Genomic DNA, 24179 nt, shown 5'->3' on the forward strand with positions numbered 1-24179 from the left:
GCAATTGCCTGTGTGCAGACCCCCCGCCCCCTGCCAAGGAGAGTTGATTTTTGCATGACTCTGGCAGCAGAGGTTAGCTTGGAGCATGTTCTGGACTGTGGACTGCAGGGGAAACTCCTGGGGGACCCGGAGGAGTGGAAAAGTAGGGATTCCTTTGGAGGAGACGGGGTTACTGCTGCCACCCTTCCCTCAGGTTGGTTTTTCTCTCCAAGGCTGCTGACCTGACATCCATAGTAGATGAGAAGGAGCAGAGTCTGCAGGAAAAAACTGCAGAGATTCTCCAGAAAGAGCAGGAGATTTTCCAGCTGAAGAAAGGTGAGGAGTCTACCTGTTTCTGCCCAGCACCCCTGCCCGAGGTGGCCCAGTCGTGAAGCAGCATGGAGACCCTGGGCTCACAGTGCACCCCTGCCCTCTGCCTGGCCTAGGTCACGAGGCGGCTCTGCTGAAAGCACACCAGCTGCAGAGCGAGCTGGAGGCCCTGAGAAGCCTAAGGGCAGAGGAGTTTGAGGCAGCTGCTGGGCGGCAGGACCAGCTGAGGCTGCCAGGCCAGGAGCCGGGGTTGGCACCGTCAGTCAGCGAGCCTCACCCTCAGGTAAGTCCCATGTCAGCCCCAGGCCACCGTGTAGTGGCTGACATGTGCGCTGCAGCAAGACACCGCAAAGCCACCCTGCCAGGAGGAGGCAGCAGTGGGAAGACACAGGGAAGCATGCTGGGTTCTCGAGCTAAGGGACGTTGGGAAAGTCACTTCCTCTTGTTTTCACCTCCTTTCCTTAAGGTGGGGCTGCTTGAGGGACTCAGAGCTTGTGAGTCTCGAGGAGCCCGAGGCCTGTGCAACACCTGTCAGTGTTCAGGCATCAACGCCCTTTCCTCCCAGGCAGACACATGGCATGGAAAGTGGGGGGCCCCTCTGGAAGGCACTGGGCAGGCTCTCTGTAGTTTGTTTGGTTCTTGGCATAGTGAAGCACATCTCTGGGACAACTCTGGTCCCCTTCCCATGGACCTGTGGCTTAGCTTGACCCCCATCCTGGCTCTTAACTTGCCACCATCCTACAGGTAACCTTGAGGGCCATGCAGGACCCTGCGTACCAGCTTCCGCCTGCAGAGGGGATACCAAATGGTGAGGTGGGGGGCATGGATCTAGGGCAGCTACAGAAGGAAAAACAGGACTTGGAGAAGCAACTTCTAGAGAAAAATAAGGTAAGGATGCTCTTTACCTCGGCTGTTTATATATCTGCCTTTCCCCATCCTTGTGCCTAAAGCCATTTGGTCCCTTCTGAGTTTTTCTAATGCCCCTGAGCACCTCTTGGGGGAGCCTCTTTCGTTAAAAGGGCTACTTCCTGGCTTTCCTCTTCTATTTCCCTCCTGCATTTTTGTCTTTCTTCACACTGCCCCACTCCTCACTCCTGCCAGCCATTTGAGATCATGTCCAGAGTATGAGAGCTGGAGCAATACTAGCAAGTCTCGGCATTCCCAGCTTCCTTGGCCGTCAGCTGCTGGGTCATGTTGGGCCCACAGTCTCACCTTCCCTGTGCCCTTCCTTTCTGCAGCTGTGAAGGGATAGCATGAGATCTGCCTTTAAGTGTTTGTGGGGTGAGTGGGGATGAAGTGAAAGTGTATGTTAGCTGTCCTGTAAAACTTCTGGTATCTGGTAGAGGCTTCATTAGTGATTCCTTATTCATGAGTCCAGGCTCCCCACCAGGCCTCTGCACCTATAAATGCAGGGTCTCATTTGATCCTGCCTTGTAAAGTGCCCTCTGACGTGGAACGTGTTGCTCTAGCCTGAAATTCTACCCCCAAATTGTATGATTGTGTGTGTGTGTGTGGTTTTTTTTAGATATTTAACAAAGAGAAAAAGGATTCATTCTTTCTTTCTCCTCCCTCTCTCTCCTTTACCCCCTTCTCTCCCCTCCCTTCTCCCCACCCACATTTCATTTCTTCCTGTGAAATGCAAAGTAGACGCAGAAAAGTGCACAAGCACCCTGTGCCCCAGGGTCCGGTCCTCAGACCTTCTCTCTGAATTGCACTCCCTCCCTCGGTGACCGCGCCCCCGCTGCACAGTGCTGGTCCCATATCCCGGTCCCAGCTCCATACAGCCCCCGTGACACCACACCCCTGTATCCTTCCGCTCTGCATCTCCACGAGAATGTCTAACTGGCATCTGAAACTTAAAATATCCGAAACCAAACTGCACGTTTCCACGCTCCCGGCATCTGCTGCCGTCCTTCCTGTCTCAGTGAATGGCAGAAACCTTGGAGTCGTCCTCTACCCCCTTGACATCCAAGCCATTAGCAAATCCTTCCGGATCTCCCTTTAAATTGGCTGCAGCTCCTTCTCATCCCCACCACTGCTGTCTTCCATAGAGGACGGTGCTGGGCCTCAGCTGGTTTCCCTGTCACTCCTCTTCTCCAGCCCCCTGATGACTCTGACGACATTCCGTCTCTCTCTGAAGCCAGGGTCTCTGCAGCGGCCCAGTAAGCCCTGTGCAGTCTGGCCCCTGGGAGCCCTTACCGCACACCTTCTGCTCTCCCCAGCACCCCTCTCAGGCACACTGATAGGCCTTGCCCTCTGGGAACACTAAGCACCCTCCTGCCTCAGGGCCTTTGCATTTGCTGTGCCTTCTCTCTAGAAAATTCTTCCCTCAATTACCCTCACTTCCTTTATGGTATCACTTTTGTCCGTGAGGCCTCCCCAGCTATTCCCGTCAGCCCTCACTGCCAGAACTGTCTGTCCCCTTAACCATGGTCTTTTTCTCCCCGCCTTCTGATAAGCTGTGTATTTGGTTTTGACACTTGCCCTCCTGAGGGCAGACAGTTTGTTTGTTGATTGCTCTTTCTCCAGCCTCTAGGATAGTGTCGGGCACATAGTAGGGACTCAGTCAATGTTTGTTGGCTGAGTGAATGAATGAATGAGCCAAACACCTAGAAAATCAAGTAACATAAAGTAGCAAATGTACTTTTGGAGGGATGTCCAGCCTCATGGTCAACCACGAGAATACACACTGAAGCAACATGTCACCATTTTATAAAGTGGGATGGGGGAGGCAGCTTACTGTGCTTGCCAGGGCTTCTGTGCTCCTCTGGCTCAGTCGCTCCTCTGACCCACGCCTCTCCTCCCTCCAGAGGGACTGTGGAGATGCCTCTCTTGAGAAAACAAAGTATGTTACGGCTTTGTTTAAAAATGGAAGCTCAGCCACACAGTAAGATGGGGGGAGGGGACAACCCCTAGAGTCACTGTCCCATTGAAAATTTTAATTAGGAAAGCTATAGGAAGCTGTGAAAACTCTGATAAAGGAAAAATAATATTCATTTAGAATTTACTCGATACAAGAATGGTAACATGGACTAGAAATCCACAGGAAAATCTCGTTTTGATATGTCACAGTTGTGAGGCTTTGGAGAAAATTTTTATTTAAAAATTTTCCCTGTATTGCTGCTTATATAGTAAATTTTTTTCATTGGAAAAACAGTTCAGCCTTTGTAGTGATTAACAGAACGTGTAATAAATTACATTTAAGGTTCACAGTGCTAATTAAACTCACTATAAAAAAGAAAATAAGTAAGTGATACAAAACCCAGTGTTGGTGGGTTGTGCAGAGAAACCCTGATCTTTTACACTGTTCAAAATAAGCGCCGAGATCAGGGCACCTCAGGAGAGCAGCGGTAATGATGAGAACCACATGCTTTGGCCGGGCCTGCGTATCCTACTTGAGCTCCTAGCCCATAAATGTAATTCTGAAGGACAGACAGACTGTACAGAGATGTTTCTAGCTGTGGCTACGGAGGCAAGCATTGGGGACTTCCCTGGTCCTTTGACCCAGGCCTCACTGGGGCGTTCACGAGCTGTGCAGAGGGGTGCGTGATGATTTCGTTGGGCGTTGACAGGCCTGAGGAGCAAGTGTGCGCACAGCTTCTCCACGTGCAGGGAAGAGCCCAGGGCAGCAGGCACACAGGTGTGACAGCACAAGCCTCTCAGGAGACAAAGCAGGGACTTCTGACGGGCATATGGGGACCCAAGAGAGGGTCTGTCCTGTTGTCCTTTGCACCTTAAAGATGGTGAGATGTGCATTAACGAATGGCTTTTGGCCGGGGTGGGGGCTTTGTCACAGACCATAAAGCAGATGCAGCAGAGGATGCTAGAACTCAAAAAGACGCTGCAGAAAGAACTGGTGAGTGTCCCTCTTCTCCCTGCTACCTGTGCCCTCCCTGGCTCCCACTCCCCTGGGTCCCTTGCTGCCTGACAATGCTTCTCTTCTCCCCATTGATTGCAAGGGGTATCTGGGACATCAGATGTTGGCTGGTAGGACAGTGGCCTTGCCAGCTTGAACATGCCTGTGTAAAGCAGCTGTGTGACCTCAGGCATGTGCCCCCTCTCCGAGCCCGCATGTTGTCTGAGAAGTCAGCACGGTGGCATGTGCACTGTGTGAACGCAGAGGGCCAGGCGCAGACACAGCAGGCGAGTAGGGCCTCCACCTTGGCTCACCACCCAGGACACTTGTCCTGACACAGATGAAAGGGAATGTCTGAACTGCCCCAGGTCACCTCTTTCCCTCCTCTCAAACCATCCACTCCGCCTGGAAGGGCTGAGCCTTCTTCAGCACTGGTGATTCCTCCCAGGGGTGGGACCTTTCCACCCCGCCCTGTGCAGGTGTGGCGGAGGACCAGCAGGTGATCACAGCGTGGGCCCTGTGAAGCTCCCATGTGGTTTTCTGACCTGTCTTAAGTGGTTCAATGTAGCATCTTTCCTTTGGTCTTTCAGAAAATCAGACCCGATAATGAGCTTTTTGAAATCCGGGAGAAGCCTGGCTCTGAGATGCCACACCTGACCCCTCCTGTCACAAATCACACCGACCCGACTGATGCCCGCGAGGTCAACTTCGAGTACCTTAAACACGTGGTTTTAAAATTCATGTCCTGTCGGGAGTCTGAGGTAAAGGGCTTCTGAGGTAAAGGGCTTGCGTTTGGGCACTGAGTTCCACCCCAGGGCCTGGCTCCTTTGTCAGAGCCCCGGACAGCTCCCCCACGTCCATTTCTTCCTTCCTCTCCCGCGTTCTGGTTTGACCAGAGAGGATGTTGAGTCACTTCTCTAGTTGGCACTGACCTGGTGGCTGAGCAGCAGGTGGGGGGACCAGAGTCCAGGGAACCGAATGCGCCCGGCACTCCTGCACCCTCAGTGTCCTGGTCGTCTTTTTGGTCCCCGAAGTGAAAGATGGAGGGAGAAAGAGAACCTGGCATTGCTGTCAGACCCCGCACGGCCCTGGCTCACTGTCGGGAGCCCACTCCAGGAACAGCACCAGGGATGCTGCCCGCTAGCCCCCGCTCACCCTCCCCACCTGGACCCGAAGCAGCAAAACTTCCTTTGTTTCAGGCTTTTCACCTTATAAAAGCTGTGTCGGTGTTGCTGCACTTCTCACACGAGGAAGAGAACATGCTCAAAGAAACCCTGGAGTACAAGGTAGGTTCCCTAGTTCGCTGTCCGGCTTCCCAGAAATGCAGTTAGTGACCCCAGCGCTGGCAGGTGAGCGCAGCCCGCGCTGCCGCGCCAGGTTTGGAGGCGCTTTTGGATGAACTTGATGCAGGCAGTGTTTACTGAGGACGTGCTCTCTGACCGCAGGTCTGTGCTGGACTTGACCCACAGACCTGGTTTTCCAAAGCCATTTCATTGCTATCACTTCATCAACAGCTCTAGGTCTAGCCCCGCACCCAGACTTTAAAAAAAAGAGAGAATATTCAGACAGTACCTGCATAAATACTGTAATAGAAAAAAACTGCAAGAAAAATTACCTACACCTTCGCCCCCTTGTTTTTGTCAACTCCCTTTTTCTCCAGCCCGCCCCCCTTACTTAGAAGGGCTCTCAGCCGCACTGGTCACTGCCGCCGCTCTCCACTGCTCTGGTCACGGCTGGGGTCAGGGCGTGAGGGGTGGCCCGGGGGGTCCCAAGAGGGCTCTTTCAGCTCCCTCTGCACCCAGACCTGATTTTCACCTCAGGAGCCTTTCCTGTTTCAAACGCAGATGTCCTGGTTCGGGTCCAAGCCAGCTCCCAAGGGCAGCATCCGGCCATCCATCTCCAGCCCGCGGACACCCTGGTCCTAGATGAAACTACCCCAGGATGGAGCTCCATGGGCTGACACTTTTTCTGTGAAAAGAACACTGACACACCAGTCTGGGTGGGTTTTTAATCACTGTAACTGCAGTATTTTGTACAAGTGTCTAAACATTGTTTACAAGACTCAAGGTCCACTTCCCTCAGACTGATGTGAACCTCGGGAGGCAGCCGATCGCGTCATTCCAGTCACAAACGGGAGGGTCCTGGCACTACCCGCACCCCCAGTGCTGCTAAAATCTCAGCTCCGGCCAGCATGGCTGCACCTGCGTTTCTAACCTCTGTTAGCGCTTAACGCCGAAGCACCAGCATCTGGCAGAGAGGAGGCCGCTGTCTGTCACGTAGTGATGGTGCAGGCTGTCGAGAGCCCTTTCGGCGGTGCCCAGCAGGCCGAACTCACCTGCTCCCGCCAGGAGCCCACTCGGTGGGGGTGGCTTCTAAAAATTCCCTTCCCTGATAGGATGTTTGGGTTCAGATGAGTTAGAAGAGGTTTTTGACCTTTCCTCTCAAGAAAACATTTTACCTTGTTTCTAAAACAACCTAGAAATCTAATGTGTACACCCTTAAGATCTGGAGTCAGTGTGGATTGATGAATATGCAGATGACAGTATCTCATTTTACTGATGAATACTAGCAAATATGTAAAAAGATCCTTAGTACCAAATACCCTCAATTGCCTTCTTAATGAATGTACTTGTCTTGGATAGGCTGCTGGTAAACCATTTTAAACTATTTTTTATAGCTAAGTTCTTCACTATTACAAACATATCTTCTGTATTGGAAGGGTGTTCTTAAGGAAAACTGGAGCATCAAGATGAAATTATTTCTAAGGTTGGGATTCCTGTCCCTTTGTCCTTTCACTAGCATCCTGTAGCATCTGCTTCCCTCTGAAGCAGCGGTGGCGGTTCATTTGCTCTGCTCCTGATTCTGGGTTGTAACACTGAGCAAATGCTAATCACAGGTTCTCCACTGTGAAGGACAGTCTGCTCTACTCAGAGGCAGCAGCAGTTGTCCCTCCCCACAGCCTTGACCAAAACATCGGAGGTGGTCTGCCTCGTACTGGCGCCACCATCTCCCCCCTCCCCCTCCCCAAGTATTTAGGACAACACTACATTCCTATATGGTGTCCAGACAGCCTCCGGCTGGCTGCATATGACTGGTGGGGACTGACGAAGACTTGGATTATTACTAAAAAGAGGGGAACATGCTTGCCTTGGATAAGCCACAATATCAGATCAAAAGGGAAAGCTTTTATTGATTTAGTCTGATGAGTTTCACTGGTTAAAAAACTGATTAGTAACCGGAGCTCCTAAATTTATCATCATTATCCCATGATGTAGTCATGCCTCTCAGTGATGCTTAGGGCTAACACATATAAAATACATCTCAACAGAAAAACGAGGGTTTGCAGAGCGAACCTGCTGCACTTCCACGGACCTACAAGTACCACGCAAGGGCAGCACCACCTGTGTCCCAGCTTAGGCTCGCTGCCATCCAAGTGACCCATTCTCCGCTCACCTACCTCTTCCCTGCAGATGTCTGTCCTGTATAGAATGCTGTGTTCCATTTACCTGTTGGGGGCACAAAACAGAACTCCCTTCTGTTCTTTAATTTTGATGAGGAAGACGTAGCTTTTCCAGCTGTTCCCAGAGAGAATCCTGAAATTCAAGTAGTTCAGGGCTCACTAGAGACAGCTCCAGCCCAGCTGTGGAGCCCCGTCCAGTACCTCCATGGCCTCTCCAGCCAGTCTCAGCCCCTCCCCGCATTCCTGGCAGGATTAGGTGTAGATGCGGGGCCATCACTAAGTCTGCACTTGCTTAGAGAGGATTCACTCCGATGAGGCTTTCCTCTTGCATGTTGAACTTCCTTCAGCTTTAAGAGGAAGAGTGGAGTAACAATTCTAAGTGATTTAATGCACTTTCACTTGTATAAACATTCTGTGAGAGAGACAGTACATATAGCCCTTTATAAGCATTGGATCCTCTCTTCTCCCTTTTGTAAATAGGGATTATATTATCTAAAACTGCTGTAGAAAAGTCACTTGTGGTGCAATATACTTTTTCATTAAAGCTCTTCAATCCAGATGCAACTACAGTGGGTTTTACTTGATATAGTATGGTGTGCTGATATTTCTTTGACTTACTAAATCTAGTACATTGTGTCTCATATACTTCAAGGGCCATAGAGCATTTGTCTTTCAGAAGGAACCTCCCCAGATAGGGTTTGGGTGAATAAATATATGCAACTAAATGAGCCAGCAGCCTAGGCCCACCTCCCAGGAACGATGGGGGTACCGCAAGAGGAGTTGGGAGCTGTGTGTCCCTTCGGGCAGTGACCATGTCCAGGGCCCATGTGACTGGGGAGAGCTTCAGGAATATGAACGGGGTCCTTACCTTTAACAGAAGATAGATTAGTTGCGTGTGCTAAAAGGAAAGATAAGTATCTTTGCTCTTCAAAGAGGCTCATTGTTAGGAGCTATAGGGAACAAATGTTCTTTTTATATTTATAGGCTGACTGCTACCCGTTTCTGGTTTCACTCCTTTAAAGAGAACGTGTCAACTGCATGATGAGAACGCTCCTGCCACACAGCCAGGCCCAGTGTCAGGAGATGGCAGCCAGGCCCGTCTGAGGTCTGCTCTCGAAAGACTGCCAGCGAAGTCACGCAAACTAAAGACTTTTAAAGCCTAGGTCAATATCGAATGTTTGGCACTTTATTAAAGTAAATAAGCTCCAAAATTACATACAAATCAAAGGAGTAAAAACAATAAATACTTATTCAGCAAAACATCTCTCCACAGCAGCCCAGGCCTGAGGCACTGCTGTGCAAGAGGCTGAATCGCCTCGCTTGCTCCCTGGGGGTTTCCAGAGCACTCATCCCTCATTCATTACCGTCCCATTCACTACCACTTTTTTTTACATACATGAAACACACCGCAAAGTATATACTAATAAGCCAAGAGCTTTATTGATGCAGCAGGCACTTTACAATGAACCCAAGAGAGCCCGCCTTCTCTGGGAGGATGGGACGTCTGTACAAACCCTCGGGGGGTTTCCACTTCAAAAACACCAGCTCACCCTTTCACGGCAGCCCTTGGACCCGCGCCTGCCCCAGCCGTCCCTCCCCCGTTTTCAACAGGCAGTGCCCACTGACACACCTGACCAACAACGGTGGCCAGCCACTCTGGCAGACAGTCACAATGTCAGTTCTGCATTATTCGTGGACAAAGGCATAGACTATCGATCCTGCAAAGGATTTAGGAAACAGTAAGACAATTTCTCCCTCCACCTTGAAAATAAAATACACTTCAGCGGATGCATGTCCTGAAAGAGTTGGGAGTTCCTAGGAAGGTGGTCCATTGTCAATCCCTTCTTCACCAGCCTGTGCATCCAAAATTCTTCTCAAGGTAACATGAGTCTTTTTTTTTTAAACAGTCTTTCTTGCTGTAAGAACTCTTATAATGGAGCCTAGTCCTCCTACTGCTAATGCCTGTGGGGGCAGGAAAAGGAAACGTGTCAAATGAACCTGGTTGGACAAGGGGGAGCCTGGCTTGCCAAGGGATGTGGGACGATGCTCTCCCTGACCTGGGTCCCACCATGTCACAGACCTTCTGAAAAGGATTCCTGCAAGAGCATGGGCGCAGTCAGAAGGCAACAAAGCCCATACTCTAGGGACGCAGCCCTGTCCTGGAGCCAAGCACACACACAACAGAGCCCCCCAAACTCCCCTTTTGACAAGCTCATTGTTTTCAGCCTACTGGCCCTGCCCCAGGCACTTGAACCAACACAGGCCCATGGGAGGAATCTTGTGGAACCTGCATTAGAAATGCCAATAGGGCCCTGGATGGTGTGGCTCAGTGGATTGAGTGCTGGCCTGTGAACCGATGGGTCACTGGTTCGATTCCCAGTTAGGGCAAGCCAAATGGCGTGCCTGTGTTGCAGGCCAGGTCCCCAGTAGGGGGCGCACAAGAGACAACCACACATTGATGTTTCTTTTTCTCCCTTCCCCTCTCTAAAAGTAAATAAATAAACCCTTAAAACAAAAAGGAAATAAAAAATGCCAGTAGGGCTAGGGCTAAGCACTAAGTTGCTTTAAAAGGCTCAACAGGCCTGGCCTCCACACCATGCAAAGGGCTTGCTCCGCACCCCCAGCACCACAGCCATCCCACCTCCAGAGCCCAGGAGCTCACCGTCTGGAGGAGCAGACAGCATATCCATGAACAGGACCAAAGGCCGCAACCCCAGCCCAGCCCTGAGGCTGCCCAAGTGACTGACCCCTCGGTAAGAGAACCACTTCCTTCAAACACAATGGAGCCCTTCTGGAAGGACACTATGCTCGTGACAGCCTGGCCTGCCGTGACGGTGGGCATGCTTCCTGCAGCATGGGTGAGGGGGCGTGACACACAGGCAAGACCCAGGCTTGAGGAACAGCCTTGCTCTTGTGCCACCCTGAGCAGAAGACAAGCACAGCTCTTTCTGCTTCAGGTGAAGGCCCCCTTAAGTGACTGTCAAGGTTTCTGCCACCACCCACTCTGGCCCAGCAAGGCTGGGGCCAGAGCAGGAAGCCCTGAGAGCTAGCTGGCCAACTTGGCCTGTGTTCCTAAGCACCCCTGCCCCCACCACCTCCACCAAAGCAAGGAGGAGTATTATGGAGCCCCCGCCACCAGCAAGCCTGCCTCCCTCCCACCTGGGACATGCCAAGCCACCTGCCCCATGACTTGCCTGGCATAAATCGGCAGCTAAAGCAACGGTGATTACCAGAGACAATGGACCTCTACCAGGGCTTCCTCGGCAGAGGTAAGTGACCAAATGTCCCAGGTTGCGTTAGATGTGGCCGCTCGTTCTCACATGCCTATCGGGCCTTACGACATTTGTTTTGGAAAACCTGGCCTGCTGATTTGAACCCTGGGGCCGGGGTGAGTCGGTGCGCTGCCTGCCTGGGCAGTATGGCCACATACCTTTTCATGCCACTGGAGTAGCACTGCGCTGCTATTTTCTGAGGGCTTCTCAAACCCTTTATAAATGTACTTCATTAGCAAGTCAATGCCATTTCTGTCCAGTGACTGCACAGCCTGCTCAATTTCGCTGCTCTTAAAGTTCGTGAGTACTTTCAGCACCACGCCCTGGGCTCGCTCCTACAGTGGAAAGAGAAAGGGAGTGAGGCCCAGAGCCGCGGCCCAGGCACATCTGCGCCCCCCGCCCCCCCCCCCCCCCCGCTGGCCCAGCAACCCCAAACCAAGTGGCCAGAGCTCACTAGAAACACCACATAATTCCTAATTCCTCTGGAATACTTCAAAAAACAAGAGAGCAGAAATTCTTTACTGTTTTAAATTTTAAAGCATCCCTTATGCAGGCACGTTACTCCCCTACCCTGGGGGGAATAAGTCGTCAACTGGGGAGAAGCGTCACCACCTCTGACACCGGCAAGGCCTTAAGACTCCACAGGAGCACAACCGGGGAGATCTATTTTTTAAACAGGTTTGTCTGGCTGCAGCTTCCCTCTGTGTTCACCCCAGTAACAGGGGCCACTCCCCTCCACGTTTGAGAGGTGCAACCATTGTTTACGTCAAGATACTGTCACAAAATGGCAAGATGCCAGCTTCAGAGACCCCTTTCCCTGGACCAAACTCTAGCTTCAGCGATGCAGTAAGCACAACTCTTATCTTCTCACGCAGTTTTAAAAGGCAGGAAATCTTAAAAAGCACTGAGAATCCCTATGCAAATAAAGCCTACTCAATACCTATAAAAGCATAACCGCTGGTAAGTCTCACATGGCAAGCTAATTTATAGCTGTGCTCATCAGCGAGGGCTGGGCCGACTTCTCACTCCAAGAGGCTCTGGGGAGGAGTGAACAGTTGCTTTGGGGAGCTTTCACTATAAACACTGATAGCTTTGATGCTGGGAACACCAGGCGGCTTCCGTGGAAGCACTGTCCAGCGCCAGCTCGCTTCCTTGGTAGATACTCACTAACACAGAGATGGAGCGGACGCTGTCCGGGCCCAGGGAGCTCACGCTCGGCTGGAGACCACAGACAACCACAGCCCTGTCCCAACACCCCCCAGCAGGGCTGCAGCGCAACCCCCTTTACCTTCACAGCTTGATTCTTGGTGTTGACGGGAGAGTTCCGTAAGGCTGCATGAAACGCCCGAAGCATGTCCCCTGTGCATCACCACCAGTTAAGGATGGCTAGGCTCGGGCTTGTCTGTGCTTTTATCAGTGAACTCACCTCAAAAACAGCTCAGGACAGTGGAGTCAAATGGCATCTTATCCCCATCCACCCACCTCCCACTGCAGCTTCCAGGTGGACACAGCCTGTTCAGAGGGTGGCCAGTAGCTTCCCTGAGCCACACAGAGGACAGAAGACACCTCTGCCAACCCTGCATGTCCCTCCTTCTGCCATATCCTAACCCGTGCTCCTCACAGCAAGTCTGGACACTCGCTCCCTGTCCCTGGAAGGCAGTAGCAAAGCCAACTGCCCCCAAGAGGTAACATACAGCAAAACCTTAATGGGCTCACTTGCACCTGCTCAGTATGTGCCCCATCTCTGCCATGCTGGATCCTCACAACAGCCGTGGGAGGTTATCACCCTCACTTTCTCATTCTCAAAAGGGAAGAACAAAGGCAGAAACTGAGGTCTTCGCACTCTTAATGCAATGTTTTATATCAGTTAAACTATTAAAGAAATTAAGATGTGTTGACACTTCCCTCTTCCAAGACCTCCCCAGGCCAACGAGGTCCCAAATGCTACCAGGAGGGAGATTTATTCGTCCATAAGAACTTTTGCCAAAAAATGAGCCAATGTTCCCCACCTCATTCCCCAAACCTTAGCTGCAATCCCAACAGATTCTTTGCTGAGTTCTGAATAGCCTGTACTCAAAAGATAATTACTATCTAGGTTAAGTCCCCGAAGGTGACACCTATTTTAAACTGAATTACATCAGCCAACTTTCATTTCCTCATCTGAAACACTGGCTTCAGCCAAAAAGCTTCAAAAATAGAACAAGGAATGGCTTCTGCCCAATCGGGTCTCTACTCCTGTTCACGCAGCGATACCCATGTGTAAACAGGGCCTCCGGAGCAAAGCTGTCCCGTCTGCCCTGGCATGGGCTCCGTCTTCACTGAGTGGGGCCCACACCCCCCCAAAGCCACTCCTGCCAAGCTCCTGGCTGCCTGCTGGGCCCTGAGAGGCAGCCCACCCCCCTCTGTCAACTTTGGAATTCCTCTTCCCCAGCCAGGCGAGGGCCAGTTTGTTATTAGCCCCCGATAACTTCTACCGCAGAATTATTCTCTAATTTGGTGCCCCAGAGCAATAACCTGAGACTCTGAAGCTTAAAAGGAAACACAGGCTGGTGTTCTTCACTATGCAGCATGGCTGGCAAACAACCATTTGGAAGGGTAGGATGACTAGTCCGTGGGGACAAGAAGTCAGTGCTTTAGCGTTGCCTCTCTGCAGCGCCAACCCACCAAGCACTCACTGTAGGTGTTGATGGACAGTGGACCTTCAGCAGCTGAGGAGGTACGGGGTGCAGGGAGGGCATACCATTCACCAAGCTGGCCTCAGGCCCTTCTGAGAACAGGCTGTGGAGGCTGGGGAACCCTGTCCAATCCCTAGTCTCTTCTACATCAGGGTTTCCCAACTATGGCACCACTGACAATTTAAACCAGATGACCCATGTGGCGCCTGCCCTACGCACTGGACAGTATTTAGCAGCACCCCCAGCCTCTACCCTCTAGATCCCTGTATCACCCCCCAAGCCATGACAATGAAAATGTCTCCAAACACTGACAAATTTCCTCGGGGGCAGGAGAGCGCAGAATCTCTCAACACCGCTACTCTGAACAGAACCGTGCTCCCAAGGACCAGAAGGTGCTTCAGCGAGGAACAAAAGGAGCTAATACTACTTTAAAATCTCTGCAAGGACTCAGACCCTGCACCAAGCACTTTCACATGTCATTACCGCTAATGACTATTTGCTATTTGTGACAAGAATCATTATTCTCATTTTAAAAGCAATGAAATTGAGGCTCAGCGAAGGGAAGTGACCTGCCCAAGGTCACAAAGCTAACGTGTCCAGCTGGCCTTCGAGCCCAGTATGCCTGACTCCAGAGCCAAGCTTTTTATCATCCCCTGCTGCACTCCACCCACAGACCCAAGTCACTTGTCCGAAACAGTGCCTAGCAGCGTGCCGAAGCCTTCTGGGATGCTGTCTGGCGGTGCTCTCGTGGAACCTGCAAGGCGGTGTGATTCTCCTCCTTTTCACAGAGAAGAGCGTCAGAGAGGGTATGTGCGCTACTCAAAGCCACACAGCTATGGCATGACACAGCTGGGTCCGTGTGGATGCACGGCCCACGCTCCTTTCAGTGCATCTGTGTTATCTCCCACCGAGACTCCTTTCCGTACACAGCTGCAGAGGCCTCCTTCCTACACTTCCCCACTCCAATCAATCAACCCCTATTTCTACTCCGCTCACCTCCGTCCTGACTCCTGAAGCCTGTTGTATAGTTTAAATTCAACGGTCTAATATAAGGTCAATACCTGGCACATGGTAAGGACTCAGTCAATATTGGTTCTTCCTCCCTCCCTGGGCCTCACATTTGCTAGGATTTCAGTTCTCACCTGCTAACCTCCTTTCCCCCAGTCCCTAGAGGTACACTCCCCATAGTAACAAGGCTCCCGTGCTCCACCTAGGCCTCCAAGTAGCCTTGAGAAACCCATCACTAGTCAGTGGCATATGAGAGATGACCTTCAACAAGTCCCTACAGCACGGAGACCAAGGGGCAGATAAGCAGATCTGGTTCTCCCTATCTGTGGGCGGTTCTGGGCCACAGGCCAGACCCTGCAACCCATTTGGTACCACCTGCCCAAGTCTGTGGTCCTGCACTGGACTGCAGAATCGGCCTTCCCTCATGGGGGCCCACCTCATGCCACCATTTCACCCAAATGTTTAAGCAAGGTGATCCTGAGGGGCAGGAAATACAAGTTTGTACCCCCATCTTTGGGGGTTTTCCTGTCCCAACAAAGTCTAAGGGCTTGTTTCAATGGCACACTGGAAGAACACCGCAGGGCTCCTCCCAAAGGCAGTCTACAGGCCTGACTTCCCAAGCTGGGTCGACTGATTTATATACAGCATGATTTATATACAGCATGAGCCTTCAACCCTGCCCTAGTAAGTGCGGGGGAGGGGCAGGCACTTCCTGTAACACCATTTGAATAAAGAAAAACCCTTCCTCTGAGAATAAGTCAGTTTCCTGTGTTCAAACTGCTAAGGGACCAAGCAGGCTGTGAAAACCACCTCTATTTTTAATCTTGTTTTCTAAAGGCTCGTTTGCTGTGGCCACAAAAATAGTCATTTCCAGTCGCGGGGCTCTACTTTTACATTTCACATTTTACTCTCTGGTTTTTCTTAGCTCTAAACTACTAGTTTTTCCCTCTGCTTTTTGCACAAGAAGGCTGTTCGGTGGGAGGAGGGAGCCCAACTCACTTGTTGAACATGGCTGAGGCCACCAAGGTCCAAAACCCAAGGTGTTCCTAGGAAGCTGAGAATAGGTAAGAACACCGGCATTATGCTGAAGGGTCGGACTGATCTGGGAGTGAGAGGTGGAGACGTATAGTCTCAGCCCTCAGGGCTGCACTAAAGCTTCAGCCTTCGCTGCCCGCGTCCTTTCTTTTCCGCAGCCATACACCCACCTATTTTCGTGTGGTGCTGCAACTGGGCCGAGAGGACTGTGCCCGGGAGCCGCCCAGGCCACCCAATTACTCAGCGGTGGCTCACCTCCGCCCCTCCCGCCGGTGAAGCCCGAGCTTGACCCCATTTCCTGTAAGGGAAGGATGCAGGGATGGAGTGATGGAGCGCCCAAGGAAGGGACAGCCTGAGGGGATGAGGCGGCACGGGGAAAGAAAAGAGAGGCCTCGCGGAGGAGTGAGCGGCCTGCGGGGCCGGAGGCGCGTCCGGCACGCTCCTGGACCCGCCGTGCACGCGAGTCCACCAGGGTCTAGGGACACCGTGGGGCTGTGCTGCAGAGGGAGGCTTCGGGGGGCCAGGGTCAGGAACAAGAGGAGTGGGGAGGAGAGTCAGAGGGAAGTGGATATTCGGACGGAAGGAACGTGGCGGCCCGAGGGGCGCCCGATCGGGAGTTGGGAGCCTGACCAGAGGGGGCCGGGGAAAAGAGGAAAGGGGAGTCAGCCTGAGGGGCCGGGGAGGAGGAAAGTGGCAAAGCAAGGCCGAGCTAAAGAAGAGCCCAAGCCGCCACGCCGGGGAAGGATATTGCCGCAGCAGACCGTCCACCTCGCTAGGGTCCGGGCCTGGCTCGCCTGCCGCCGCCGCCGCCTCCTCCTGCTCGTCCACGAATTTGTTCTCGTCAAACTCGTCAATGTCCACCCGACGGAAGCGCGAGGACAGCGTGTTCCGGGCCATGGCGGGGGCTCGGCGCCCGCTCAGCCGGCTCAGCTCCTGGCCAGACCTCAGATCCACTCGGCTCGGAACCGGCTCGGGGGCGGGAAGCGGTAGCCCCGCACTACCTCCACCTCCTCCTCGCGTAGCCGCCGCCGCCGCCCGCCCACTTCCGGCCCATACCGGAACCGGAAGTACAGGTGGGAGAGGGGCGGGGCCTCGTGGGGGCGAGACTGGAAGCGCTCTGCAAGCAGTGTTGTACTTTCCTCGACCGTCCCCCGCTAGAGTCTCATCTTTATTGGCCCAGCATTTTGAACGCCACTACTGCGCTCGTTCTTCGGCCTCCCTCCGGCATTCGACGAACCCCTGACCCTGGAAGGGCCCGGCGCAGGCACAGCCCCGGACTCCCGGAGTCATCACTGCCAAGACTGAGGGAGCGCGGGATCCCCAGGAGAAGGCACCCGGTTCTTCCTGTCGAATGTCAGGCAGGATTCTTGGAGAAGAAACGTTCGAGCTGACGCATGAGTAGTAATTCTTTTGCCCTGGGAGTGAGGAGGGTTGGGGGAACCTAAGTCTCAGATTTTAGGAGAGTTGGACGCCACCACACTGAGCTGAGAGGAGGTGGCCTCTGCCTTGTACACCACAGTGACCCTCTTATATCTAAGGTGCTGACAAGACAATGAAGACCTTTGGACTTGAGAGTGCGGTGGCCCCGTATATGTAGCAGTCTCCTTGGCCTGGTGGGGGTGACGGTGAGGAGAGAGATGACTGTGGCCACCATCCTGGCAGGAAGGGCGAGGTTCTACAGGCCCAGAAGTCGGACCTGACTGGAGAGGCATATCCTGGCAGGAAGCCTGGAGTCTGAGATGGGGAAATATGCGGGTGGAGGAGGTAGGACACAGTCAAAGACGAATCTGTCGTGCCAGGATTAGGTGCCTAGGCTGTTGCTTGAGGGGTTCCATTAATAGGGCTTAGCATTAGACTAAATTGGGTCTTTGTTTTCATAAAATAGTGCTTTTTAATAAAGGCCAGTAGTTAATGAAAGGGGACTTGTTTTATTGCTTTGAGAATTTCTAATTGAACCGTCTCTGCAGATCAAAAAAATATGCCAGATCATGATGCTCCTAATGGTGGGTGCTAAAGATACTGACTCTTTCAGTGGGAAATAGACGCTGAATAAGTCTCGAGGGCCCTGGAGATGGGCAAAGCCCACCTGTCTTTCAACTCCACACCTTGGGATAAACCTTGTGACTCGGGCAGGCCACAAGACAGCAGGAATACATACCCTGTCCCCTGCCCCAGGGATGACCGTCAATACCCATTTTACAAAAAGGAAATAGCCTCTAAATAAACTGGTGAGTGAAATAATGTCCCCACTTACTACTGTGGACCCCCATTCCAGTCAGGAGGGCAGAATTTTAAAAATCCATACTATATTATGTCAGGGATGACTGTGTGCTGAGGGGGAAAAATCATGCAGTGCCTGAGAGTACCTTAGAGACATTGGTCAGGGGAGGTAGGTGTCCCTTAGAAGGGGCCTGAAGGAAATGAAGGAGGGAGCCAAGCAAAGGCCCTGAGGCAGGGCAAGCTCGGAGTATTCCAGAAACAGCAAGGCCATACCAGAGCAGAAGAATGAGAAGAGAGCAGATGAAAGTAGAGGGGGTGCTGTCAGGCTTCATGGGGTGAGGAAAGGATGTGGTCTTATAGCAGATGGGACAGCCTGGGAATTCTGGGCCAAGCAGTGACACGCTCTGACTTAAGTTTGAAAAGGATTCCTCTAGCAGCTGTATTGAGAACACATATGGAAGCAAGAGCCAAAGTAGAGAGATGATTTAAGAGGGGACACCAACAATCCAGATGACTGACAGGCAATGTTTGCTCGGGCCAGGCGGGTGCCGATAAGAGTGCTGGGAGGTTGCAGTATATTTCGAAGGTAGAGGCTACAGAGTGTGCTGGTGGATTGCATGTGGCATGTAAGAGGAATGGAAGTCAAATGACTTCAAGTGTAGAAAGATGTACATAATCATGAGCTCCAACAGAACTATGCATGCAGAGCAAAGTCCCTGTGCACTCTTTGACTTCTGCTTAAGACTAATTCACGCCAAGATTGCACTCTGTCTGCCCTCTCCTCCCCATATCTCTCCAACTCTTAAAAGTCTTTCTCATTGTAGCCTGGGGCAAGGCTCATTCATTCACCCAACAGGCATTCACCGGCTGGGCCTGGAGACTAGAAAAACCAAATCAGGTGTCAGCCGTAGTTCTGCCCCCAGAGAACTTTGCAGGCTGGCTGTGGAGACAACACATAAATATCATTTTAACTCACTATGTTTGGAGCTAAAGAAAGGATTGCACAGAAAACTTGGGACACAGTCCCCTGGGTCACAATTTATTCCCAGGCTAATGTCCATTAACAGAACCCCAGAAGGGGATGGGAGAAGACTCCCCTGGAAGGGACACCTGACAGCAACAAGGGGGCAACCTGGCCTTAACTAGAACTCTAAGAGGGGCTGGTGTGTCTTCGTTAATGGCAACGGAGTGACACTGGAGCACTGATTCATGCTTGCTGGTTAGGGAAACCATGAAACTGCCCAGCCTGAAAGCCTGAGTACCTTCCTGCTTTGTGAGTTCACTCCCCTTTAACTTTCAGGGCCCAACCCAAGTGTTCATTCCACTGGGAGGGAACATTAATACAGATGGTATTTTGAGCGACTTACTCATTAGGTCTTGTGAGAAGTTTTAAGTGTTACCCTCCTAATTCTCATAAATAGCCCCGTTCCACAGGTGAGAAAACTGAGACTCAAAGAGAGGAAGGTATTTGCTGAGTCTCAACTAGCACCAAGCAACAGAGCAAGAGTCTGAAACCCGGTCGGTTTCACTAAAAAAGGACATGAATTCTCCTTCCACACGCTGCCGCCACTAGAACATTTATGGAGTTGGAATAGAGCTGTCTCACCCCGCCCCGCCCACCTCGAACTTTACTCCAAGGCTAGAGCCTTGTTCCCTCAGATTTCATATTTCTTGCCCTCCATCCACAGAACACGCGAGCCCCGCTCAGAGTAGCACGAACTGGGGGACCTGAGAAGATTTGCCGAATGAATGAAGGAGGAAATGAATGGGTAGACCAATTTGAGTCCTCACTTTGCCGTGCCTCGGTTTCCCCAACTGCTCTGCTCATGGGGTGAGGCAGCCCTAAACAACTTCGGGGCCGGAGGAAGACGCGGGAAGGAAAGGAGCCGGCTGAGCGAGCTCTAACATCGAGCATCTCGCGGCGCTGGGGAGGGGCTGGCAGGGGCGGAGTCGGTGCTTCCCCGATGCGGCGCTATTGGCTGCGCCCGCGGTCACCCGGCAGTAGTCGTGGAGGTCAGCCCCACCCCTTCCTCTTTCTCTCCTAGCAGGCGGCGGCGGTTCTTTCGGACATGGTGAGGGCTGTGAAATCGGGTGCCATCCGTGGGTTGTGGGGTTCGGGAGCTGGGGTGGAGAGTGCGGGGTGAACCCTGGGATCCCATCTACCAGCCGGGTCTGTGGGGCACCGTGAGGAAAGGCCTGGCGCCACCACAGCCAACCTTCCTCCGACCCCTGCCGGCCTGGGCTAGGAGAGGTGCGCGCGCCCTGCCGGGGCTCCGTCTTCCCGTCTGCGGAATGGGACTGGCCGCCCAGCCTCGGCGTAGGCCTGGGCCTCGGTTACCCCGCGCGAGGCCCGCGCACTCCTGGGACTGGCCACGACGCGGGTGGAGAGCAGGGGATGGCTGGTGGAGGTCTCTCTGAGCGGCGGAGGGCGAGACGGAGCCACCGGGCATGTGACCCAGACCCTTTTCTTGCACGTAGGCCAAAATTAAGGCTCGAGACCTTCGCGGCAAGAAGAAGGAGGAGCTGCTCAAACAGCTGGACGACCTGAAGGTGGAACTATCCCAGCTGCGCGTCGCCAAAGTGACAGGCGGCGCGGCTTCCAAGCTTTCTAAGATGTAAGGGACGGACGGACCACAGTCCCCTGGGCCGGGGGACGGGGGTGGGGGGAGAGGAATTTGTGCGCCTCGGGAGCATCTGTGGATTTTTGAAGTTGTCTTAGGAGCTGTCCTCTTACGTGCCCATTCAGTGGTTCTGTGGTTTGGAATGTAACTGGGCCCACCTGCTGGGAGACCCGCTCCCTTTCCCTGCCTTTGACCCTGTGGTCCTTTCGCCCCGAGTGCTCTCATTCAGCCGCTTTGGCTGGTGAAAGAACAGGGTGTCCCTGAAGACCCATTTTAATGCTGCTTTCAAAAACTCAACTGGACATTTTTTTTTCACCTCCCGTTAGCACTTGATTTTTTCCCCCCTCAGTTGGTAGGTGGGTGCTACTCAGCATGATACAGATTTAGCTGATTCCTAGTTTCAGGCTGCCCACTTCCCCATAGCGTCTCTCCCTCCCAAGTGGCTCCTGCTGCAACTCCTTAAGCTTCCCTGATTGCCCAGCTTGTGGCATGATTCCTCCCGGTCAGCTCATTAAGATGGGCATTGGTTAGGTTAGCTTCATAGCCCTGGGGATATATGGCCTGGGATGGAAGATTTTTCCTCCACCGCTTTTCATTAAGCCTCCCCAATGAACACTTCACAACTCCCCAAAAGCACTGGACACTCCAGCCCTTCCCTAGTCCCATGCCTGGGGTCCCTGTTACTGTAGTCTCCCCGGCCTTACCTTCCTCCTGGGCTGGGTTAGGCGCCCCTTGGGTGAATGTGGATGAGCTGTTGGGGAGTGCCCCTGCCCTATGAGATCTGGGTCAGGCCCTGAATGATAAGCTTTGGTGAGCACTGTCTTCGCTGTCTTCATTGACGCCCCTGTTTTTGTAGCCGAGTTGTTCGCAAATCCATCGCCCGTGTTCTCACCGTCATTAACCAGACTCAGAAAGAGAACCTCAGGAAATTCTACAAGGTGAGTGGGGGTACGTGTGGGGGTGCCTGGCTATAGAGAGCAAAGTACCAGGTCCCCCTTGCCAAGGAGGTCAGCATGAGGAGGTTCTACTGGGGGGTGTGTGGGACAGGGCTTTGCCCAGGCATCATTGGGCTTTCCAGAGCCTTCCCGGCTTGTAGATGGGTTTGCCTTTTTCCCAGCACGTGGTGTGCAGACTGCATTTCCTCAGGGCTGCGATTGTCAAGGAATCAGTGGTGTGGTAGGGGTCTGGCGGACGCTTGGGTTTTGGATGCAGTCTGTCCGGTTTGGGCACTCTTGAGGATTGACTGTTAAACGTTTTGTCTTAATAGCACTACGTGTCGGTCATTGCCAAGCACCTGACATTCTTTTTTTTTTAAGGAGGCCTTCACGGCTTATAGAGGTTAAGTTACTCGGGGTCGCCTACAAATGATGGAGTCATGGGGCTGAGGTTCCAAACCACGTCTTGGGGAGGGTGGAATGCTCCTTGGAGATTCCACAGGTGTCTGGCCCCTCAGCCTAGGATTTTTACACCCGTTTTCTAGTCTTGTCTTTAAATTTGTCTCACCAGGGTCCAAGCAGTGAAGCTGAACCAGCAGGAGACACTTTATATGCGTGTATACGTGCATTTGCGTTATTATAAATAACTGGCTTGTGGGGGGGGGGGGGGGGGCTGGCTAATAGCAAGTCCAGACTCTGGCTTTCGGACAAGATCGTGGGCAGGCTGAGGGTCAAGACAGGTTGAGCAGCTGTCTGGCTGCTGGGACTTCTTGAGGGGGTCTCTCAGCCTTGCCTTCAAGAGCTTTCAGCTGCTTTTATCTGGCCTATCTAGGTTACCCGGGATAATCTCTTAATTTAAATCAACTGATGAGTAGCTTTAATTACATCTATTAAATGGCTTCACCGTCAACTCCCAAATCAGTGTTTGAATAACTGGAGGGCTTGCTATCCACCACAGCCACGATGGTGTGCCTGGGTGTGTGCACATCTGTGGGGGGGAGCATTTTTCTGAGGATTGGGTCTGAAGCTTTCATCAGGCTCTGAGGGGCCCAGGCGGAGGCTGCGGCCTGGAAGAATTGTCTTCACCGTCCAGTGAGGGCACCTGTGTGCCAGTGCTGTCCAGTAGACTTAGTGGTGACAGGTGTGTCCCGCATCTGCTCTGTCCAGTAGTCACCCCTGGCTGTGTGTGCCTGTTGAACACTTAATGGGCCTGGTGTCCGAGGACTGGCTCTTTCATCTAAAGAGTATGGGCCAACGGTACACACTTGGGCAGCAGAGCTCTAAGGGCCTTATTAGTAAATTGGAAATGGACACGGTTCTGGCCTGTGACAGCTGATGTAAAGGATGTAGGTGGACAAGGACTTGAATACTCCCAAGTTCCCTCCAGAGCTTGCCCTCACCTCCTGTTTAGCTTTTTTCTGCAGTCCTCTGCCCTGTGCCTGCTCCCCAGGCTGTCGGTAGTTCGCAGAAAGAGCTTGAGCTGTCATTCTTAGGTGGGGTTTGTGCACAATGTTTGCTCCCCCTTTCTGCTGGGACTGTTGCTTTCCGAGCTATTGCCAGTTGCTAGGTGAAACCTCCTCCCCATTGATGGGCCACTTGGTATCTGCTCCGACTTCCCCACTGGGCTGGGAGCTCCTTGAGCAGGAAACAGGTTTGATTCATTACCAAGCCTGCTCCCAGCACAGGGCCTCAAGCCAAAGAGGGTCCAGGGAACCTTTGCAGAACAAAGGAGAGAGAGCTGTCTTAGTCTGGACCTGCTCACTGGGAATAAGTAAGAACCAGGGATGGATGGAGAGATGATGACCCTGTTCAAGGCCTGGAAGCAGGAGTAGTAGGAGGCTGGGAAGGCAGGAAACGGGGCTTTGCCTCTGGACAGGATTACCTTTGCCAGTGGAGCTTCCCTTTGGGACTCTTGTTAAATGGGAATGCTGTTACGGGGAACACGCACAGACCCTGGCGGACACTCCAGGTTTATCAGATTAAACACATACCCCATGCACCAGCTTGCATAACTTAAGCCAAGCTAGTACTTGCTGCTCTGGTACTTGCTGGGTGCCACTTGCCCCTTGTTGGGTTAGGTTAGGTGTGGTGTTGACACTGTGGCAGGGAATCAGGCTGGAGGGAAGAGCACCACCCAGGGCGTTGGTTGACCTAGGTGCAGATCCCAGTTCTGCCAAGCTTGCTGAGATTCGGACAAATTCAGTCCCTTTTGGGCCCTGTAACTCAACAGATTTTTTTAAAAAATGGGGATGATTCCTCCCCAACCTTGAGTTTGGGGGAATTATATGAACTAGTAAACAAGATATATTGCCTGTCTCTAGTCCCATGTTGACAGTCCCCTACTGGGCTGGATGTCATACAGCTCCTCATGCTCATGTCTACAAATTAACGTCCCCAACCCAGCCACACACCTTCCTCAGTCACTTCTCAGGTCTTCCCAAGGGCCCTCCCAACACTTTAGTCCCAACTCGGGCTTCCTTACCTACTGTGGCAGCTCCTAAGCCATGGTCCTCAGATTCCCCCTGCTCTCCATCACCCAGGGCAAGAAGTACAAGCCCCTGGATCTGCGGCCCAAGAAAACACGGGCCATGCGCCGCCGGCTCAACAAGCATGAAGAGAACTTGAAGACTAAGAAGCAGCAGCGGAAGGAGAGACTGTACCCGCTGCGGAAGTACGCGGTCAAGGCCTGAGCACTACAGCGTCAATAAAGCACAAACTGGCTCGTGTTGCTTTGTGTTTGCATTTGTTTCAGCTAACCGTGCTGGAGAGATGGGTGACGCGGCCCAGG

The 24179-nt window shown here is 52.6% G+C and overlaps 3 protein-coding genes across 8 annotated transcripts in view; 2 read left to right on the forward strand and 1 right to left on the reverse strand.

Annotated features, from left to right (window-relative positions):
- GOLGA1 (golgin A1) overlaps window positions 1-9022 on the forward strand; it is a 42226-nt gene extending 33204 nt beyond the window's left edge. For 5 of the 6 annotated variants that reach the window (XM_053920735.2, XM_024562029.4, XM_045196686.3 and 2 more), the window contains 7 exons: window positions 213-315; window positions 426-592; window positions 1054-1197; window positions 4106-4165; window positions 4756-4926; window positions 5365-5451; window positions 6010-8182. In XM_053920735.2, coding sequence (XP_053776710.1) covers window positions 213-315; window positions 426-592; window positions 1054-1197; window positions 4106-4165; window positions 4756-4926; window positions 5365-5451; window positions 6010-6090 — 813 coding nt within the window. In that variant the 3' untranslated portion in view covers window positions 6091-8182. Of the gene's footprint in view, window positions 1-212; window positions 316-425; window positions 593-1053; window positions 1198-4105; window positions 4166-4755; window positions 4927-5364; window positions 5452-6009; window positions 8183-8609 lie in introns of those variants that run through there. The other variant, XR_002974943.4, reaches the window with a different exon arrangement.
- Window positions 9023-9043: 21 nt separating this feature from the next.
- On the reverse strand, window positions 9044-16662 carry ARPC5L (actin related protein 2/3 complex subunit 5 like). The gene is made up of 4 exons (XM_053920743.2): window positions 16363-16662; window positions 12186-12257; window positions 11056-11232; window positions 9044-9587 (listed from the first exon to the last, which is right to left on the reverse strand). Exons 1-4 carry the CDS (start codon window positions 16510-16512, stop codon window positions 9525-9527), a joined length of 462 nt encoding a protein of 153 aa, XP_053776718.1. The 5' UTR covers window positions 16513-16662; the 3' UTR covers window positions 9044-9524.
- Window positions 16663-19760: 3098 nt separating this feature from the next.
- On the forward strand, window positions 19761-24117 carry RPL35 (ribosomal protein L35). The gene is made up of 4 exons (XM_024562191.3): window positions 19761-19907; window positions 20314-20450; window positions 21313-21394; window positions 23932-24117. The coding sequence occupies exons 1-4, from the start codon at window positions 19905-19907 to the stop codon at window positions 24079-24081; spliced, it is 372 nt and encodes a 123-aa protein (XP_024417959.1). The 5' UTR covers window positions 19761-19904; the 3' UTR covers window positions 24082-24117.
- The last annotated feature ends 62 nt before the right edge of the window (window positions 24118-24179 follow it).

This window comes from Desmodus rotundus, chromosome 1, assembly GCF_022682495.2.
Source record: "Desmodus rotundus isolate HL8 chromosome 1, HLdesRot8A.1, whole genome shotgun sequence".
Lineage (NCBI taxonomy): Eukaryota > Metazoa > Chordata > Mammalia > Chiroptera > Phyllostomidae > Desmodus > Desmodus rotundus.

What these genes read in the sequence shown, in the direction of transcription:
- RPL35 (XM_024562191.3), top strand. An exon ending in GCTTCCAAGCTTTCTAAGAT is followed by an intron (nt 20,451 to 21,312) that starts GTAAGGGACGGA and finishes CTGTTTTTGTAG; the next exon opens with CCGAGTTGTTCGCAAATCCA. An exon ending in ACCTCAGGAAATTCTACAAG is followed by an intron (nt 21,395 to 23,931) that starts GTGAGTGGGGGT and finishes TCCATCACCCAG; the next exon opens with GGCAAGAAGTACAAGCCCCT.
- ARPC5L (XM_053920743.2), bottom strand. Translation starts at nt 16,512, where the DNA reads ATGGCCCGGAACACGCTGTCCTCGCGCTTCCGTCGGGTGGACATTGAC. An exon ending in TGGACGGTCTGCTGCGGCAA is followed by an intron (nt 12,258 to 16,362) that starts TATCCTTCCCCG and finishes TGGTGATGCACA; the next exon opens with GGGGACATGCTTCGGGCGTT. An exon ending in CCAAGAATCAAGCTGTGAAG is followed by an intron (nt 11,233 to 12,185) that starts GTAAAGGGGGTT and finishes TTTCCACTGTAG; the next exon opens with GAGCGAGCCCAGGGCGTGGT.